Source organism: Balearica regulorum, chromosome 15 (assembly GCF_011004875.1).
Source record: "Balearica regulorum gibbericeps isolate bBalReg1 chromosome 15, bBalReg1.pri, whole genome shotgun sequence".
NCBI classification, from domain to species: domain Eukaryota; kingdom Metazoa; phylum Chordata; class Aves; order Gruiformes; family Gruidae; genus Balearica; species Balearica regulorum.
Genome location: NC_046198.1, coordinates 9,051,548 through 9,070,189, shown reverse-complemented (window position 1 = coordinate 9,070,189; position 18,642 = coordinate 9,051,548). Strand labels below are relative to the sequence as shown.

Genomic DNA, 18,642 nt, shown 5'->3' with positions numbered 1-18,642 from the left:
GCCTCCACCATCGCGGAGGTGCGTGGAGCTGGCGCGGCGTGGGCCACCCCCCCCGCCCACACCAAAGGTGGCGCTCGTGGCTTCACCTCCTCAGCTCGGTCGTCTGCGTCATTGCCATGCGCCGGAAGCGGCACCCTTCTCCCGTAGCAACCGGGAGCGCCGGAAGCGGCCGGCACGCGGAGCGCGGCGGTGTCAGACATGGAGGCGGCCGCCGCCAGCCCCGTGCGCTTCAAGAGCAAGTGAGGGGCGGGCGGGGCGGCGGGAGCGCCGGGGCTGGGCGCGTGTGGCGGCGCTGCCCTGCGGCTTCGCCTTCGGGAGCCACCGGGCCGCCGCAGTTTTAGTTTAACCGCCGGTCTGCGCGTGTCTCTCTTTTCCTTCCAGCTATGCCGTGTCGAGGAAAATCGAGCCTTTCTACAAAGGAGGGCGAGTCCAGGTACTGAGGCAGCGAGGGGCGGGTTTGGGAGTAGCCCGTCTCCCGGTTCTGTAAGGCTCCTGATTTCTGTTCCCTTTTCTGCAGATAAACCGGGATGGAAAGTTCATGTTTTGCCCCTGTGGGACGAAGCTGAATGTCATCGATGTAGAAACAGGAGCTCTGTACAGCCTCCAGCAGGTGAGGAGATCCAGCCTCTGCTCACTGACTGGTGATGAAACTGCTGAGGGTCTTCAAAGGCTCCTGGGGTGTTTTGCCGTTGCTATAAAGCTCCCAAGGGTGGGAAGTGGAGGGGAGGATGAGAACTGCTCTAAACACAGACAGATGTTATTTGTGCCATCCCTAAACACAGCTGGGAGCTGCTGGCTGTGCTCAGCGTCAGAAGGGAGCTCTAGGAGCATGTCACTCCACAGGGGGTTTAACTGGGTTTTTTTCCTTTCGTTTTTATAGGATGAGGAGGAGGACATCAGTTCGTTTGTTCTTAGCCCTGACGATGAGGTATGTGTTTGCTTTGTGGGTTTCTGTGCTGCTCTGTGAGGCCTCCTGACAAAGCCAGCGAACGTTGAGGGCTGTTCCACCTGGACGCACCCTGCGTTTCCAGACATCTCCGCAGTCTTGTCAGGCGCTTCCATCTCTCTCCCCTTCTGGGTTCAAGTCAGACAGAAGAATGCTGAGAGACTGAGCTTCAAGAGCATCACAGCAACTGGCATTTCTGTGCTTTGTGTGTGGGCACCGAAAGAAATTGAAATCTAATTAGTAGTTAATTATGCTTTTCTTCACCTTGCTTTTGCATAGATCCTCGTGACAGGGAGCCGAGCCCTGTTGCTGAAGCAGTGGAACTGGCGAGAGAACAAGTGCATTCGCACGTGGAAAGCTGTGCACATAGCGCCAGTTGCTAGCATGGCCTTTGACTCTACGTCAACGTTGTTAGCCACAGGTACAGTCCTGTTTCGCTGGAATGATGTTGAGTGGCCCTTCTGCTTTTGAATAATTTAGCTCAGCTGGACACAGCCTGAGGTAACGATCTCCTGAAATCAGAAGAGGTTTTACTTAAACTGACATCTTGACAGACAAAAAGGGATCCTTTCAGTGTTCTGTCTAAAATATACTTAGTAAAATGGCATTAAAAATCAGACATCTATGAAACGTGTGGCATAGTTATCCTCGTGTAGAACAGGGACTTTTGGAGCTGGAGGAGGGCAGGCGTGACCTGTAACTTAATTGTACGTCAGATTTGACTCTGAGCGGTCAGGTTTTGCCCAGCTCTCTGAAAATGTAAGGTGCTCTGTGAGCTTCTCTGGGTGTGGGCGGTTGATTACTGGATTCATTTTTCTTTCTGCTGCCTTTGCAAGCCGTGAAATCTTACAGTTTTTGATACATAGGGCCTGCCGTGTGTCTCTCCTCTGTGGTTCATTTTTATATGCCCTTCTTTTCCCAGGAGGCTGTGACAGCACCATTAAGATCTGGGATATGATCAAACAGTACTGCACACACAACCTAAAAGGATCTTCAGGAGTTGTACAGTAAGGACGAGTCATTTTTGTCAGTCGCTGGTGTTCGTGTGATGCTTAGACACTGGGATTGATGTGAAATGTCTTGAGTCAATGGAACATAAAGGCCTTTTCTGAGCGGGTTCTGAGCTCTTCTGTTTCCTGATTTTTGAGATGTCTAGTGAGCAGGGCTTTGATTGACTTTAGCCCAGAGAGGAAAGACTTTGGTCAATAAGTTTGTTGGGATCTAAATGGAATACCTGTGCTTGCTAACTGACGCACTTCAAGAATGCTTAAGACTGGCAAAGTTCTGTTGTAAATTTTCCTGGTGGGTGGCAGAGGAACAAAGTCCTACAAAGAAAGTCCTGGTATAAATTCATATCAACTGACCTGCCAAACTTTTTGTGTAGAATATATGTTTATTTAAATATTGGGCTCATGCCAGATTCCTATCCTGTTCAAGTGCATCTCCTTCTGTCTAGCCTTGTTGAGTTCCACCCTGATATCTCCCGTCTGCAACTCTTCTCCTCCTCAATTGACTACAAAATCCGCATCTGGGACCTGAATTCTAGCAAGTGCATTGCTATGCTGGATGGTCACTTCAGTGCTGTCACCTCGCTGGCCTTTGCAGATGGAAACACGCTCATTAGGTAAAACCTTGCAGAGGCTTCTCCGATCCCTCCCATTCAAGCCTGCCTCCTGCCAGAGACTGGGTGTCTGTAGGGCCTGGGGGGGGTTGTCCTGCGAGGGGAAGGACTGCTACAAGTGTTCAGTCTCTGCTTCAGTACAGCGAGTGACTGATTTTGTGTTTCTGGCAATAAGCTGTGCTGTCACGTGAAAGGCTGGTTCCTTCTTCCACATGGGCCTCTTCCTGCAATTCCAAATTTGCACTCAGAGCCTGAGTTGATTTAACACTGAAAATGCTCTCTTGACTTGCAGTTCTGGCCGTGATAAAATCTGCATGGTGTGGGACCTGAAAACCAGAGAAAGTAAACGAACTGTCCCTGTCTACGAGGTGAAATTGCATTTCATTTATTTGTTTGAGATCCTTTGGTGTTTCTAGGTCATAGTTTGTATGCTTCCTCTCCCCCTTTACATTCCTATATATTATGAAGTCAGGTTTCTCTCCCTCGTACTTCTCAGAGGCCTTCAAACTCTGTGTGTAAAGCTGTTTGTTTTTTTTTTCTCCTTGCTTGCCGTGTCGTGTTTGGGCAGTTTGAGAAAATACGTGCCACCGCTGCCTCCACTGCCACAGTGCTGGAGGAGGAAGGAAGGACAGTCGTGTAAAAACCTTATTCTCATTGTACCTGCCTGTCCTCAGTAGCCGTACAGTGTGGGGCAGTGGCATGTGGTGTTTGTGTGCGTCTGTTGGCATTAACGGGCTGTTGCATGGCTCTGGTTGCTGAAATGGGACTCTAGTCCCTCACACTCAGCTGGTGTTTGCTGACTGTCTTGCAGAGTGTGGAAGCTGCCATCTTGTTACCTGATAAGGGAGATTTCTCTCAACTGGGTGTGAAGAAACAAGGGTTGCACTTTGTCACAGCTGGCAGCAAAGGTGAGTGTCCTGGCACGTTGCTGCCAGATTTAGAAGCCCAGGAAGGACTGTACTTAAGACACCGCATGCCAGTATTCCTGGGATGTGTGTTCTTTGTGTGGCAGAAACCTTGGGCTAAGCTCTGAGGACTGGAGAACAGAGCCTTCTCCTGTGTTCCTCTGACAGCGGTGGATGAGCAGGATTGATCAGGCATGCTGTGGAGGTTGAGCTATGTATGTTTTCAAACTGTAAAAAAAGTTTGATTTGGACTGAAGAAGAAAAACTTTGTGGCCCTTTGTGCCACTGTGATTGGGCCTCTTCACAGTTCTGCCTTAAAGCCGTGTAGCTTTTTCCAGTAGACTAGGCCAGGGTTTGGTTTATATTCTTTGGACAATCACTGTCTAAAACAGCGGGTCTGACAGATAATTGTATCATCATTTTTGTTAGGCATCCTGAAAGTGTGGGAGGTTGCCACAGCTGCTTGTGTGTATACCCAGCCTGTGCCTTTTGAATCCAAGGAGGAGGCCAGCGAGCGCAGTCTCACCCAGTGCATGCTTGTGCCTGAGAGAAATGAGATTGTCACAGTGTCTGTGGAACACAACGTTGTTTTCTATGATGCTCACACTCTTCAGCTCAGGAAGCAGGTAACAACCCTCAACCTCCCTTTTCCTCTTCCTTTATCCGTACTCGAGAATCAGCTCTGCTTCTGGTGAAAGCATTGTTCAGGGGTGCCCTCCTCTCCTGCCTGTTCTTGAACTGTTCCTTGGGTACAAGCCAGAAAGCCAGTTTCACGAGTGGGGTTGTTCAGAGGAATATTGCACAGATACAAACATAGGGAAAGGAAAGCAGAACAGCCCTAGCTAGAAATCCCTCCCGTGCTCCAGGTTATGTCTAATACAATTTTTTACATGCAGTATGAGATGAAAGGTAACAGTAATGCAGCCTTACTGAGCATGGTGCCATTCTGTACTTCTCTAACCAGCTGACTTCCCCTGTTAAACTGTTTCTGTTCTGCCATCCTCAGCTTGCAGGTTACAACGATGAGGTTCTGGATGTGAAGTTCCTTGGACCTGGTGATTCTCATATTGTTGTGGCTACCAACAGCCCTCAGCTGAAAGTGTTTGAACTGGCAACATCACACTGCCAGATCCTCTATGGCCACACAGGTGTGTGTGGTCAGCTCTGCCATGGGTGGGAGGAAGGGAGGTATGCAAGTATTTCCTTATCCAGCTTCTCTCACAACTCTTATGTGGAGATTGGAGTCCTTGAGTTCACTCTGGAGCAGCAGCACAACAAGTTTTGGAATTGTGTGGAGAAAAATATATATTCTGCTGTCCTGAATTTGCAAAGAGTAGTTTTGTTTTTCCAGGTCTGTCAGTTCAGTCCCTTTCACTAGCAGAGAGATCAATTTAAATTGGTATGTAAGTGTGAGCTCTGAATGCAGTTTGGTGGCTGCAAGTGATGACTCGCACCAATGCCGTAAGCAGCCAGTCGCTCCGTAGTGAGCGTTGATATATCGTGTCCCAAGTGTCCCAAACCTGTCCCCCAGTCAGTAAGCAGTGGACTCATTCATGCATTTCTTTTGTCCAATTTCAGTATTACTTTGCATCCAGCTGTTTTTTCTTCTGTTTAGAAACAATTCTTGCTTTGGATGTCTTCAGAAAAGGCCTGATGTTTGTCAGCTGTGCTAAGGTGTGTGCATTTTCTTTGTTTAATGAAACTTCATTTCTAGCGATCTTTATGGGAAGAGTTGTATTCCTCTTTTGGTGATCCACAAAGGGCTGTTGTTCAGACAGAATTCCTGCCTGCTATATCCCCCAAATATAAGGTTCTTTCACTATCCCTTTTTAATGTTGTTGCTGGAGAAATGTGATTGATTGTATTTTATTAGCCTGAAAGGAGATCTTTCATTCTCCAAGCATCTTGCTCTTGTGTTAGAGTTTAAAGATGTTATTAGTGTGAAACTGATGGGGAGCTGTGCGTAAGATTTGTGTTTGGAAAAAAAGGTGCCAACTGCCTTGATACACCCAGAAATAAACCTCCACACTGGAATCCCAGGCTGCGGTCACTGTGTTTGGCTGTGTCTGCCCTCACCTGCTCTGATGAATGCAGGCAAAGGTTCGAGCTTGAAAATAAGTGAATAGTCAGGCTCACGGATGTGGTGAACGCATGGGGAACTGATCATTTGTCAGAAAAGCACAGTGGTTTTCTGTCCTCTCCCATTACAGGACAAAAGCATTCGAGTCTGGCGGATGAACAAAAATGGAAGGGTGACTTGTGTTGCCCAGGGATTGGGTCATGCACATGGGGTAGGAGCTGTTTCTTGCTCAAGGTAATAAAAATTGGACAAGGGGTTACTTTTGCGAGCATGAGTCATGGCTGCTTTGCTGATCCTCAGGATGAATGTTTTGGTGGATGCCTGCCTTGGTTTCTCATCCTTGGTCCCAGCTTGTCATGGTGTTCTGAGTTTGAAGGAAGGATGATTTTTTTTGAATGCACATCTGTCTATCCATAAATTGTGAAGTTTGCATTTCTTTGTCAGTCTAATTCCTGTTTGCCGTAAAGAGCAGCAGCTGGATAAGTTGCCAGGTAAAGCTCGAGTGATCTGGAGAGGAGGGTTGGGGAGTGAAGGGAATGTGTCCATGAAGGTGCTTGCTTGAATAGCATGTCTGTTTTATCAGCTCTTCTCCTTTCTTTGTGCTGCCTAGCAGTGTGGACTCCCAGCTTGCCTGTTCAAGAGCTGCAGTATACCTTTGTCTGTAAATGAAGAGAGCTAGCACTGCTTTTCCTAATGTCTGAATTGCTGGAGACTATCTCAGGCACCTAAGTAAAATGAAAGTCATCTTGAGAAAAACATTAAAGCACTCTGTTTCACATCCTGGCAGAGTGACTGAATATATGTAGATCCCGGTAGGGGAAGAGAAGCCTTTTTTTTCTGTCCAGAGGGAAGCCACAGTTTTGTTTCCTTACACTTGACTTTTTTATTCCTTTCAGACTGAAGGAAAGCTTCATAGTGACCAGCAGTCAGGACTGCACAATCAAGATCTGGAATATCCCGGAATCCCTCACTTCCAAGGCAAAAGCAGCCTTGCTCTCCAGTCCAGAAACCCTTCATGCAAAAGTGACTGAGAGGGGTCATGACAAGGTAAAGCTCCACTTGACATTAGAACATGCCTTTAGTACTTAAATCCTTCTCTCCTGAGTTGTACCCTACATTTATTGCCTGTTCGACAGCAAAAGCAAAGACATAAACTGCTTTGCACTCTCTGTACTTGTGTGACTTCTCCAGGACATAAACAGCGTGACGGTTTCTCCGAATGACAAGCTCATTGCCACAGGCTCACAGGATCGGCTGGCCAAGCTGTGGTCCTGTTCTGATTGCTCTTTGCTGGGTGTCTTCACCGGACATAAGCGTGGAATCTGGTGCGTGCAGTTCTCCCCAGTGGATCAGATCTTGGCCACCTCTTCAGCAGATGGGACCCTGAAGCTCTGGGGTCTTCGGGACTTCAGCTGTCTGAAGGTAACGAGAACTCGGACTGCTCCTTGCATGTTACGGGTATTGATTAAGGCTGCTTTAGGAAAGTATGTGCTAGTTAGCGCAGCTGAAATGTAGCAACGTGGCCATGCTGAAGGAAGAGTTATCTGGGTCTACCCTTGTTCTCCAGGGTCTTGGATGTGTGAGCTGCATGCAAAGCACCAGGGCAAGAGCACCTGCCTAGTGCTCAGGTGATCTTTCTGTTCTAGCTAACCGATGAGCAGCATGGTTGGTCATAGGGGAAAAGCACTTTTAAGCTATTGAAAGGAAGCTGGCTTTGCCTGTCACCTGTGGCCGTGAAGGAAAAACACAAGAGTTTAAATTTCAGATTCACTCTTCACAGAAAAGCTATCTTTCCAGTGCAGTAGTGTCTCACTGAGCTGATGAGAAGGCAATTGCTGCTCTGTGCCACATTCTGCCCAGCAGTGTTGCCTCCCTGAATGGGTGCTTCACGCAGTGGCAGGGGAATCAACCTTTTGGGAAATAGCCTATGCAGTTGGCCTCACTGTTCAGACCATTTGCAATTTGACCTTGGGCAACAAGTTGAAGCAAGCAGGTTGTTTGAAAAAATGGTGTGGGGACAAGTCGTTTCGTACGGCCCTTTCAACCTACAGGAAAAGTCCCGAGGATAAAGGCTGCTTTTTGGAACTTACCTTTTGGTCTGTGGGAGTATATATTATGCCCTTGAAAAAGGACTCTCTTGAACGGCCTGGGAACAACTCTAATACTTTTGAGCTTCCTTGCTATTTTCCAGACCTTCGAAGGTCATGATGCCTCTGTACTGAAGATCATTTTTGTAAGCCGAGGAACACAGCTGCTCAGCAGGTAAATGCCTACACCAGCAGTCAAAAGGAAGATGCCAAAACTAAGAAGCAAAATCTCTTAGCTGGTATCAGCAGCAAGAGGGAAGAGTTGTGCAATGGATTTCATTTTGGAAAGACTGATAGGAAGATGCTGTGTTTATGCCAAGCTCTCTCCAGAGGCTAACTTAACTTCCTTTTCTTCAGTTACACTGTGGATTCTAGTTAGCTGCTGTGACATTGCTCTGACATATGTTATTGTTAGGTGGAGCTAGGGATCCACCTCACCCTACTGCGTTTGGGTGAGAGCAAAGCAGCCAGAGCTAAACAGTTCTTGATATCTCAAAGGGTTGGTCCTCCAGCTAGTAGCAGGAAAGGATGCAGTTTGTCTCCTGAACTGCCATTCCTTACTTTCTGTAAGGCTGAGGTGTATCAGACTGGAAGTACCACCAGAGCATGTGAGGAAACGTAGGTAGTAGGGTTTCCCAAGAAGGAATTTCCAGAAAGGGTGATAGTAGTACTGGGAACTACTGGTTTGGAATTCTTAAGCCTTCTGGACATTTTTGGTTAATTCTACTCCTGTTAGAAAGACATTGGAATGGGATGGGTTTATCTGGTATTTGTGGTGGGGCAGAGTGAGAATGGATCTATCCAGTGATTCTTTTTGTTGTGTTTCTGTCTCTTCCAAAAGCGGTTCTGATGGTCTCTTAAAACTCTGGACAATTAAAACAAATGAATGTGTGAAGACATTAGATGGTCACGAAGATAAAATCTGGGGTCTTCACTCTAACAAGCAAGATGATATGGTTGTGACAGCATCCAGTGACTCCTGCATCACACTGTGGAAGGTACGGTACGGGGTCTTTCTGAGTTTCCTCCCTGGGTTAGTAATGAGAATGCAGTTGGAGAGCTGAGGACCTCAGTGGCTTTTTCCTCACTGTTCCACCGTGACATGTGCTCTGCTCATTTTCTGCACTTTGAAATTGGGTCAGTAAGGCATATCTTGGGGTTTGGAGTGGGGTTTTTTTTGGCCATACTGTATTTCCCTAGCTGATATAAAAGGAACAGCAGATGGGCTGTAACAGCCTGCCCAGTGCTGGTGGTATAGGGTGTTTGGAGGCAAGTTGTGAGTTGCTGGATTTAACACTTAAATTACTTGATCTTGCTGCAGAAACTGGTGTCCTCATCACTTGAAATAAAAGCTCACCTCTATTAAAGCAAGACTTGACAAAGTTATATTCTGGGTTTATTTTATAGGATGTCACTGAAATTGAAGAGCAAGAGGCACAAGCTAAACAGGAGGAGCAGATTATGAAGTAAGTTGATCATGTGCAATAATAAGCTGCAAAAGGTAAGTTCTGTCCAGTGAAACTGTCCACACCTAGAGCCATTTTGCTCTATCTAATCTGAGTATTACATCATTTAGCTATTTAGAGACTGTCAAGGCACAGTAGTCTCTTCTTTGTAGTTTAGTTTCTGCAAAGCCTTACTATAATACTGTCAGCCTGACAATTGATTAGTTTCATGTTTATGCACTGCTAAGATAAGCAAATCAAATCATTGAAATCTACTTTCACTTTCTCCTGCTTCCGCCAGCACTGAATAGTTCAGGGAGCCCTTGAACGTGCCAGGGTAATTATCTGCACAATGAGGGCGCTGAGGCATTCGCTGGCGAGCAATATTAACTTCTTGGCATTAAACCTCTGCACGCTATTATTGCCAAATCTGCTGCTTTCTCTATAGCGTTTTGTCCCACCAACCAAATACTTGTTTCACTCTCTTGACCCTGATTTGTTTTCCAGAGAGCAAGAGCTTTCTAACCTGCTTCATGAGAAAAGATACCTCAAAGCTTTAGGGCTGGCAATCTCTCTGGATCGTCCGCACACAGTGTTGATGGTGGTCAAAGGTGAGTCCACGTTGTACTCTGAAGGCATTTTTCTGCCCTCTCTCCTGTCCAGAACATCTCTTCCAGGGCGACAAAGATTACAAAGTCTAATTGTCTGAAAGCATCGGGTCTCCCTTTCTCTTATGACTCCTGTTTTCCTAAGTGAAATCCCCCCAATAACAAATGGTATCCCTGTTCTCAGCCTATGGGTCCCTTGGCTGGACTCTTGCATGGACTCTTCATTTCTCTTTTCTGCAGCCATCCTCAAGGAAACCGATGGGAGAAAGCACTTGGAAGAGAACATTGTTCGGCTCCGGAAGGATCAGAAAGGTTTGTTGCAAGGTGGTTTAAGTGCTAAAACCGTTCAGGTTAGGAGCTTGTTTTCTCAACTGAAATCAAAGGGAGGATTGCCCCTAGACTCAGCGTTTATCACTGAGCTCCCACCACCCTCAAGCAGGACTGCTGCCCAGGGCCAGCTTCTTCCTTACGGTGCGACTCATGCTGCACACCAGCAGCTGCTCTGAGATCGTGTGAACGGCTTTGTCTGGCCTTATTACCACTGTGACAGCTCCAGAAATGGTTCTGTGCATAATTGTTCTGCCCTCCGGGCTCATCAGTCGCAGTGTATGGGAGCTGAACCGCTCCTTAAGACAGAAGAGATGCTTTCTAACCTGGCACCTCCTGCGTGCCAGCACTCAAGGCACAGCCAGTGTGTACAGATTTCCTTCCTCCCTAGAGGCGGTGTTAACGTTCTTGGTGACGTGGAATACGAACTCTCGAAACTGCCATGAAGCCCAAGCTGTCATTGAAACCCTCCTGAAGCACGAAGCACCGGACAGCCTCCTGCAGTACTCAGGCATTAAATCTGCTGTGGAGTCCCTGCTGCCTTACACCGGTGAGTCGTGCTGCAGGGATGGGCCATGAGCCTGAGGTCTCCTCCTGCGTTGTGAATATTCCCTGTTTGCCTTTGTCTGAAGAGAAGAGAGATTTTTGCACCCCATTCTGATGAGCTTTCTCTCCTGTGACGCTAACCATTGCGTTTCTCTTTGCAGAGCGCCATTTCCAGAGACTGAGCCGATTGCTACAGGCCTCCATGTTCATTGATTTCATGTGGCAAAACATGAGGCTGGCTGATGTGTCCCAGCAGGAAGACATGACTTTGTGACCCTCCTCCCACCAGTTGCTCTTTCAGGAGGGGAGAGCCTGAACTGCTTTCCCACCAGGTACAGCAACTGGACTATTTCTGTATTTTGTAATAAATTGTTAAAGTTTGAATTTTTAAGACAAGCGCGGCATTCAGTCTCCTTGGGGCTTAATGAGAGGAAGGGGTCATTTCTTTGGCCAAGCTGTGGTTTCCCTTTGTATTTTCACACCCTGAATTTTCAGGCCCAGACACTTAAACAGCACTTAGTTTGGAGAAAAGGCAGAACCTGGCTCTGAACAAGCAGTGGGTCATTATTGTGTATTTAAAGCTTTATGGAGTTGAGAGAAACTACCGGCAATGTCATATTGTATCCCAAAGCCCAGCTAGGCAGTGTGTATTGGTCAGTGTTGTGACATGGAATATTTTCTTTGCTTGGGCAAAATGCAGGCTGGGCCAAGGCAGGTGTCTCACCTGTGCCCACCCCAAATGTTAGCACCTGGGCTAATGTTTAATTCCCCAGCTAGCAATTTTTTGAAGTATAAAAACCAAGCAGTCTTCATAGATATTTTTGTGTATTTTATTTGAGATAAAAATGTATAAAAATTTGAACAACATAAACACCTCACAAATTGGTTAAATTGCTTGTTTCAAACAAAATTAACAGATACCTGGGAGAATAACTAAAATTAAAGGTAGCAATCTATATAAAAGTCTTAAGTTTTCCTATACCTATTTTGCTAACTCAATTCTAGCAAATGAGTTTAGGATGACAATTGCTGTGAGTTTCAGTAGCTGTCAGACCCCCTTGAGAGAGGAATGTTTCATAATTTACATAAAAATGGGCTCTGGCCCCCTTACCCACTTGGGAAACAAGCTGTACTACAACCATTTTTGTTTCCGTGCCTGCACAGACATCGCTGTAGGGAATGGTCAGAGATGAAGTTTCTAGCCAACAGGTATTTTTGTTCTCACAGCCATTCAGCAGATCCACCTGATTCATATATTTGGCCAGTTATCCACTACTCAAGTTAATCTAACCTTTATAAAAGAACACAATAAAAACCCCCCAAACACCAAAAATCAAAGAGTTTAAAAAAAAAAAAAGGATTCAGAAAAATGGCATTCATGTGGCTATGTCGTCCCATCCCTACCCCATACCAGTAGTTACAGCTCTGGATTTCATGGGTGACTCTGTCACTTACTCTGGGTTTCACTCTGCTGTTCCCCAGGGTGGCTGCAGCAATCTGCCAGCCGGCCTCGTCTGGGGAATAATGCAAGAAGGATTGTGAAATTTTCACATACTACAACGCAGGATAAATACCTGCCTGAGGGAGAAGTAACTGAATCTGAAGTGACCTCTAACTTACACGGGAGCTGCCAGATCTGCAGCTGCCATGACTCCCCTGACAAGTTAAACCACTAAATCCTCTCCTGCTATCTCCAGTAAAGCCCCTCCAGGCTCCCCAGCCTCCCTGCACAAGCTGCAGCACCAATTGGCATTGCCCATGGAAGCAATGTTTGCATGCGTGTTCCGTCAGGATCTGACTGTGTCCTTGGAAAGCCACAAGTCCCCAGCCCTGACGCTCCCCACGCCACTGCCCACGGCTCCTGTGGGACTTCAGTGAGGAGGGTGCCTGGCTCTCAGTGGTGGTGCTGGTCCGGGGCTGGGTCTGTGCCCCCCCTGGGGGCACTAGTGCATGCTGGGGAGAGGGAGCAGAGTCTTGAGGGCCGGCCGGGAGGCAGACTGCTGCACGGCTCGCTTTGTGACGGTGCTGCACTTCTGGAGGATCTCATGGGCTGAAGGGCGCACGGGCACCTTGGGGACACAAGTGGCCATGTCTGGGTCAGTGAGGGAGGTAGTTAGGTCAGCTGCAGATTCCACAAAGCCAGAATCGTTCCTGTCCTTGTGGGTGAGGTGTGGAGACTCGCTGCTGTGTGTGGCCAAGGCATGCCGCAGGGGAGGGCTCCTGGCCTGCTTGACTTCGGGCAGAGATCTTGACAAGTCAGGCTTCCAGCTCAGCTGGCCGTCCCGCTCGCTGCTGCTCCCCGAGCTGAGGGACGAGCTGTCTGACTCCAGGTCCGAGGTGGAGCTGGCCCTGGGCAGAGACCTTGATCTGCTTCTCAGAGAGCTCACATCCTCTTCAGTCCGGTCAAGGGAAGAGCGAGCCTGCACCCTGCGCTGTCCCGCAGCCTCGCCCCGGGGCTGGGGAGCCGTCAGGGAGGAGTAGAGGTTCGGGGTGGAGATATTGAGCCCGCAGCTCATGATGGTCTGGAGCTTGTGGTGAGGATTCTTGTAGGGCTGGAGGCACATGGAGGGCATGTAGCCGGTGCGGCCGTTGTATCTGAGGGGGAAGGATGAAAAGCAACGCTGAAAAGAGCCCTTCCAGCTCAAACCAGGGGGGAGGGAGCAGAGCACTCGGGAAGCAGGTGAGGACTCAGCCCAATGCTGTACACGGGGCATGAGGCAGGGGAAAACTGTCCCTAGCCAAGGGCAGTCAACCTGGGGAGAGCTCCTCTGCCCCCTGCTTGGGGAGGAGCAGGCAAGAAGCACCTGCAGCAGATAACCGGCTCCCTTGGGGAACAAGAGCTTCAGAAAAGCCTCCTTACCGGATCAGCCACCAGCCATCGTCAGACTTCCTGACCACCTCCACCACGACGCCATTGTTCAGTGAGAGCTCGTCTGCCTTCTGAGACTCATAGGCTCGCACAACAAAGTACAGGCTACCTGCAGAGAGAAGGGGGAGGTTGGTTTTGCCTTGTGGAGAAAATGTCTCCGTCCCTGTGACAGAGCAGTTCAGCAGCCCTGCGGAGCAAGCAAGAGCTGCAGGGCATGTGTCCCTGTGACTGATTTGCTCAGAGACCCACAGCTGGTGGCAGAGCTGACCAGAAGCATCAGAGGTCCAGGCAGGCACTCCAAGCAGTGGTTAAAGTGGTGGGGCTTTTGTAGAACTTGTTTTTTGAAGGAGGACTGTGGTGTCCCAGGGAGCCAGAAGCAGACTTACCCTCCTCGTTTGAGCTCAAGGCATTCTGGATGTCCTTGTGAACGTCAGTCTCTTCCAGGTACGAGGCTGGGAACCAGGCTATCTGCTTGTCTGCGTTTTCCACTAGCCACCATCCTGAAGCAAATGTGGGGGGGGAAGAAAGTTTTTAACAGCCTGCAAGTCAACAGATGACCACAATCCCTGGGTAGGGACTGCTCTGCCACAAGAGAGGAAGGACATTCTGCAGAGCAGCTCAGTGCCTGGCTGATGCCCTGCTGACGCTTTGTTCTTTCCTCCCACATAAATCCAGGTATGCACACCTCATGTACCAACATCTACCCGCACCTGTGATGCCACTGACTTGGCATTTGCCAGGCTATGAATCAATCTACACCATCCATCCCTGAAACTGAAGAATCCCTATCACACATACCAGTCATGTCCTTGATTAAGACCTCAATAATTTCCTCCTTAGCGACTTTGAAAGTCTTGTTCTTCGTGTCTTTGGTTTCAAAGGTTTCTATGCATCTGTAGCTCTGGGATGCCTGGGGGTGTGTAATGGAGGAGAGCTGCTGCCGTGGCTGGCTTTTCTTTTCCCCTCCAATTTCTGATGGCATTATCACAACACTGAAAAGTAAAGTTTAATATTGTTTACTAAAAACTTACATGGAAGGTTGAGTTTAGTATTATTTTTGGTAAAATCATCTATGCAGTAGGCTAAGAAAAGCTTAGGCATCAGCAACAACATAAATATGCATTAAAGCATTCAGTAGAACTTCCCTGCTCTGCTGCCCTGGTATGTAACTGTTGTTTCTCTTCTACCCATATTCTCTAACACTTCTGTTTCATGAAGACATGTATAAACAAAAAATACAAATATGATTTCATACCTCTTTTCAGGAAAGGAGGGATCTAGGTCTTGGGTCTGTGCCTTGAAAAACTGAACCACGTCTTCACCCTGGGAGATTTTAGCATCCATTTTCAGCAGCTCCTGGGAGTAAGTTTCCAGCAGTTTCAGTATCTCCAGGCACCTGTTCAGCTTCCCACTCTTCCTCTGCTTCATATTTGCGTCTTTAAAATAACAAGAGTAAAGCTGGTGTAAGACAATAAGGGACCTGCATGCCTTGAGAGCAGGCGTCTTTTGCCTGAATGTGGGGTGCTCTCACCTACCGCCCTTCCCTGCACAAGTCTAAACTCTAAGAATCCAAGACAGCAGCTGCCTGTGACTCCCTATTGTTTTTAATAGAGCCTGATGTAATTTTTTTAATATCTTAAATTCATCTTTGTACACATGTAAATGTTGCACGGAGCTCTGGGCCAATATTTAAAGTATAATATTAATTTACCATGTGCAATTATCTATTAAAAAATATTTTTAAGTTATTTTAAGTCCATAATAGACCCAAGCACGTTGATGTAACCAAGCAGTACCATGCCACAAGCAGGAGCGAGCTGCTCCAGAGGAAGGTCAGATTTGGAGACTGAAGTCTATGTCATCAGTTACGACTGTCCTTGACAGCTCCGTCCTGTTTGTTGGCCCATCAGAGATTTGTTCTCCTTACCTTTAAACCTGGGTATTGTCCGGTCAGATTTCCTAAGTGAGCCGCTCTCGATGGGGAATTTTCTCTTTAGCTCTCTCTAAAAGCAAGGAGAAGCAGAGAATAGTGGTGCTTTGCAGCCCCAACACACCGTTGGACTCCTTCCCCCCCTCCCCAGGGCGGGAACCCTATTTTCAGGGAACTATTCACTTACATGGAATCTCTTAAAGTCTTCAAATGTCCGGTAGATGAGAATGTTGTTCTGATCTGACCAAGACACAAACATCATGTAGTTCTGGAAAAATAAAAGGGAAAAGTGCATTTTTAAATTACAGTGTTCAATGTTGGATGCTTTCAAGCAATTGGCATTTGCCAGGACCTGTGGTTTTGTTCTGGCTTCAGGCTGCAAGATTGTCACATTAAAAAACTAAATTAAACATTAAACCTACAAAAATATTTCCTTAATTTTAGGGCCCCAAATGGGTAATCATTGTTAAAAGCAGAAGAAATTTATGACACTGTGAACAGAAAGACAGCAGCATCCAAGATAACCATTTTCTTACGATATTCAGACCATTAAAAAACAAGTCCAAGGCCCCTGTCCTAGATCACAAGGCTCTAATCCCAACACTATGGGGAAATAAGCAGTTATACGCCTGCAAGGGAAACTCAAAAAGCCCTCTAGTTTCCCGACTTGTAAATATTTAAGGAGAAAAAAAAAAAAATCCAGCAAAAAAACCATTAAAGTACCTTCTGCTTTCTGCATTGCATCAAGCCTACAGCCTTCACATCCACTGGGTACCTTCCACAGCTCATCTTCCCCAAGCCTGCTCCTCCCTCCCCAGGGCAGCTGGCGGCTGAGCAGAGATGTGGCTCCGGGCACGACTCCCGTGGTTAAATACGCTGGAGCAGGAGGCAGGGCGCAGGCGTTCCACGCTTCCTCCTCCACCCAGTAACACTGACAGAAATTCCGTAATGTGGCAAACTACCGTGTGCCTCTTACCTGCCTCCTTGCTTTTATCGTGCAAGTACTCCCGGGTGCAGACAGCAGGGGCATAGTTCAGAGAGCCAAGGAGAAGAGGTATCTTATCACATCCTTACTAGGGTCTGTTTATCATCCCTGGGTGTCGGGGAGGTCACTGGGGCAGCAACACCTGCTGCGAACTGAAGTACATTTCCAGGTATGGACGTGTTGCGGTTATGGCTATATTGCACAGACGCGCCTGTCTGAGCTCCCTGCAGCTTGGGCTGTGCTCACACTAGTACCAAAAACTGATTAAGAACATGGCTCGTCGTAAAGCACAAATCAGGCACAACTTTACATGCATGCTAGCTGTTACAAATTTCTTCCTCACTGCTTTGTCCTATCTGCTAAGGTATTTCACTTCAAAGGGATGTCTGGTAGGGATGTCAACCTTTGTGTGCTCTCAGAAATTAGCGGGAGATGCTGATGCCTACGTTGCAGGATCAAAGGATGAACAAACGCATCCCTGGGATGTAACTGAAAAAGTCCCAAAGCTTCTCAGGTGTAACGACACAATGGAAACGCAGCTCCAAGTGCCCTGTGCTCTGTCCCGCATCAAGCCAGGTGTCCATACCCACCCAGGGCGACCAGCAGCTCTTCCCATGGACCAGCTCCTCACTGCCCAGCGGCACCGCAGGAATGGTAATTACACCCTGGAAAGCCTGTCCTTTCCCTGAACTGCTGCCTTTAGCGTGCCTCAGGTTATGACTTGGCCGAGGGGCTTCGTGTGATCAAACTGCCTTCTCTGTCCTCCCTCCCCTTCTTCTTTGATGAAGCCTAAATTGAACCATTATCATTATTGAAGCCGAAATTGAGAGGCTCAGCCTTGCCTTCCCTTTCATTTTCCAATTACACCTGCCTTCTTAAAACCCTCAGCAACAGCTGTGGATGATTTTTCATCTACCAAACCCCCCCTCAGAATCTGAACAAGAAACCAAACAAGATTCCCTCTGGATGGCTACAATGTACGGTGAGTAGGGCCATGGTTTGTATTTCATGAGCACATGAGGCTGCTCCTGCACAGCAGGATGGCAGTTTCTGGGAACAAAGGAAATGTTTTTATTGCAGTTCAATCTATTGCTCCTGGATGTCTATCCTCCGTTGGGAAGGCAAAGTTATACAGAGAGCACTTCGGCCCCATGTGCAGGTTTGGTGGGAAAACCCCTTCGTTGGCATCTCCGGGACACTTCCTGGCTCACGAAACCACACAGGAGCTGCCCTACAAAAAGGTGATGCAAAGCAGCTGCTTGTCCTCTACAGCCCCGGAATCAGATCCTCCATCCCCCTGGTCACAGAGGGTCCAGCAAAAAGCACATGCTGTTAAATCTACCTGGCTCGAAACACAAGGTTTTAATGGAGAGAGAGGAAACCACTTCATCCAGTGAGTTTATTCTTTATGATTGTGCTTATCTAGAAACTACCAGTCTCCTAGGTGGCAAAACCCTTCACCGACTCCCGGTCATCACACCCACCCTCCCAGGCTTCTCCTTGGCAGCCGAGCCGGGGTCAAGCTTTCCCTTGACATGGCTCTGTTAGGCGGCTCTCAGCAATAGCTGGAACCAAGGCTCTCAATGAGGCACATTTGATTGATTGATTTCCTGTCTCAGAGTAAACACAAACCACAAGCATAAAGGCTTAAACATATTTTCCCTGGATGGGAAAAGCCAAAGACAATTAAGATCTTTGAGGAACCGCAATCTCTGTAGGCACAGGAGATGGCCGGGGAGGTTCAGACAGCACATCACTCCCCGTCGGCAGGTACTGCAGGTGTCGGTGAAAGCAAGAAGAGTAGGAAACAGCCTTGGTTTTGGCAATTGCTAGTTCCAGAGGCTTTGCCGTATTTCACCATTCTGAAGGAATTCATGCAGAAGGGAGGCATGGAAAACACAGAGTGAAATGTTACAACAGGAAGGTGAAACCGTGTGGAGGTTGGCAGGTCACCTGAAGCTGAAGAGCCAGCCATGCAGTTCGGAGAGACGATTTTCTGGGGGAGATTGGCTGGTGACAGGGATCTCGGATAAAGCAAAGCATGAGCAAAACTACTCAAAACTCACTAATTAGTTACTGAGAAAGCGTATTGCAGAAGCAAAAGTCACTGCAATGCAGAACAGAGGTACGGCACGGTACAATGACCAGGCACTACTCGGAGATAACACCACTTCTGGTGTCATCCCGGAGAGCTCGGTTCAAGGTTCTGCAGTTGTTACAGCCGTATCGTTGCCTTGTTGTTATCAAGTTTGATGTCAAGAAACTGTCTGCTCAAGAGATTGATCTAATGAGT

At 47.7% G+C, this 18,642-nt stretch overlaps 2 protein-coding genes across 2 annotated transcripts; one reads left to right on the top strand and one right to left on the bottom strand.

The window, feature by feature from the left end:
- Nucleotides 1–134: 134 nt before the first annotated feature.
- On the top strand, nt 135–10,961 carry TBL3 (transducin beta like 3). The gene is made up of 22 exons (XM_075767473.1): nt 135–239; nt 382–433; nt 518–610; nt 881–928; nt 1,226–1,367; nt 1,869–1,953; nt 2,403–2,570; nt 2,860–2,935; nt 3,379–3,475; nt 3,902–4,098; nt 4,479–4,620; nt 5,088–5,146; nt 5,683–5,786; nt 6,449–6,599; nt 6,744–6,974; nt 7,744–7,814; nt 8,481–8,637; nt 9,047–9,105; nt 9,592–9,695; nt 9,933–10,004; nt 10,411–10,569; nt 10,727–10,961. Exons 1-22 carry the CDS (start codon nt 199–201, stop codon nt 10,837–10,839), a joined length of 2,421 nt encoding a protein of 806 aa, XP_075623588.1. The 5' UTR covers nt 135–198; the 3' UTR covers nt 10,840–10,961.
- Nucleotides 10,962–12,508: 1,547 nt separating this feature from the next.
- NOXO1 (NADPH oxidase organizer 1) lies at nt 12,509–15,654 on the bottom strand. Its single transcript, XM_010311304.2, has 7 exons — nt 15,552–15,654; nt 15,362–15,437; nt 14,690–14,870; nt 14,233–14,426; nt 13,821–13,934; nt 13,426–13,543; nt 12,509–13,160 (listed from the first exon to the last, which is right to left on the bottom strand). The coding sequence occupies exons 1-7, from the start codon at nt 15,624–15,626 to the stop codon at nt 12,509–12,511; spliced, it is 1,410 nt and encodes a 469-aa protein (XP_010309606.2). The 5' UTR covers nt 15,627–15,654.
- Between the last annotated feature and the right edge of the window lie 2,988 nt (nt 15,655–18,642).

Excerpts from the sequence above, each read along its gene's own strand:
- TBL3 (XM_075767473.1), top strand. The coding sequence starts at position 199 with ATGGAGGCGGCCGCCGCCAGCCCCGTGCGCTTCAAGAGCAA. Across the intron at positions 2,571-2,859 it reads GATGGAAACACGCTCATTAG|TTCTGGCCGTGATAAAATCT; the intron begins GTAAAACCTTGC and ends CTTGACTTGCAG. Across the intron at positions 10,570-10,726 it reads GTCCCTGCTGCCTTACACCG|AGCGCCATTTCCAGAGACTG; the intron begins GTGAGTCGTGCT and ends TTCTCTTTGCAG.
- NOXO1 (XM_010311304.2), bottom strand. The coding sequence starts at position 15,626 with ATGATGTTTGTGTCTTGGTCAGATCAGAACAACATTCTCATCTACCGG. Across the intron at positions 15,438-15,551 it reads AAGACTTTAAGAGATTCCAT|AGAGAGCTAAAGAGAAAATT; the intron begins GTAAGTGAATAG and ends CCTTGCTTTTAG. Across the intron at positions 13,161-13,425 it reads GATGGCTGGTGGCTGATCCG|ATACAACGGCCGCACCGGCT; the intron begins GTAAGGAGGCTT and ends CTTCCCCCTCAG.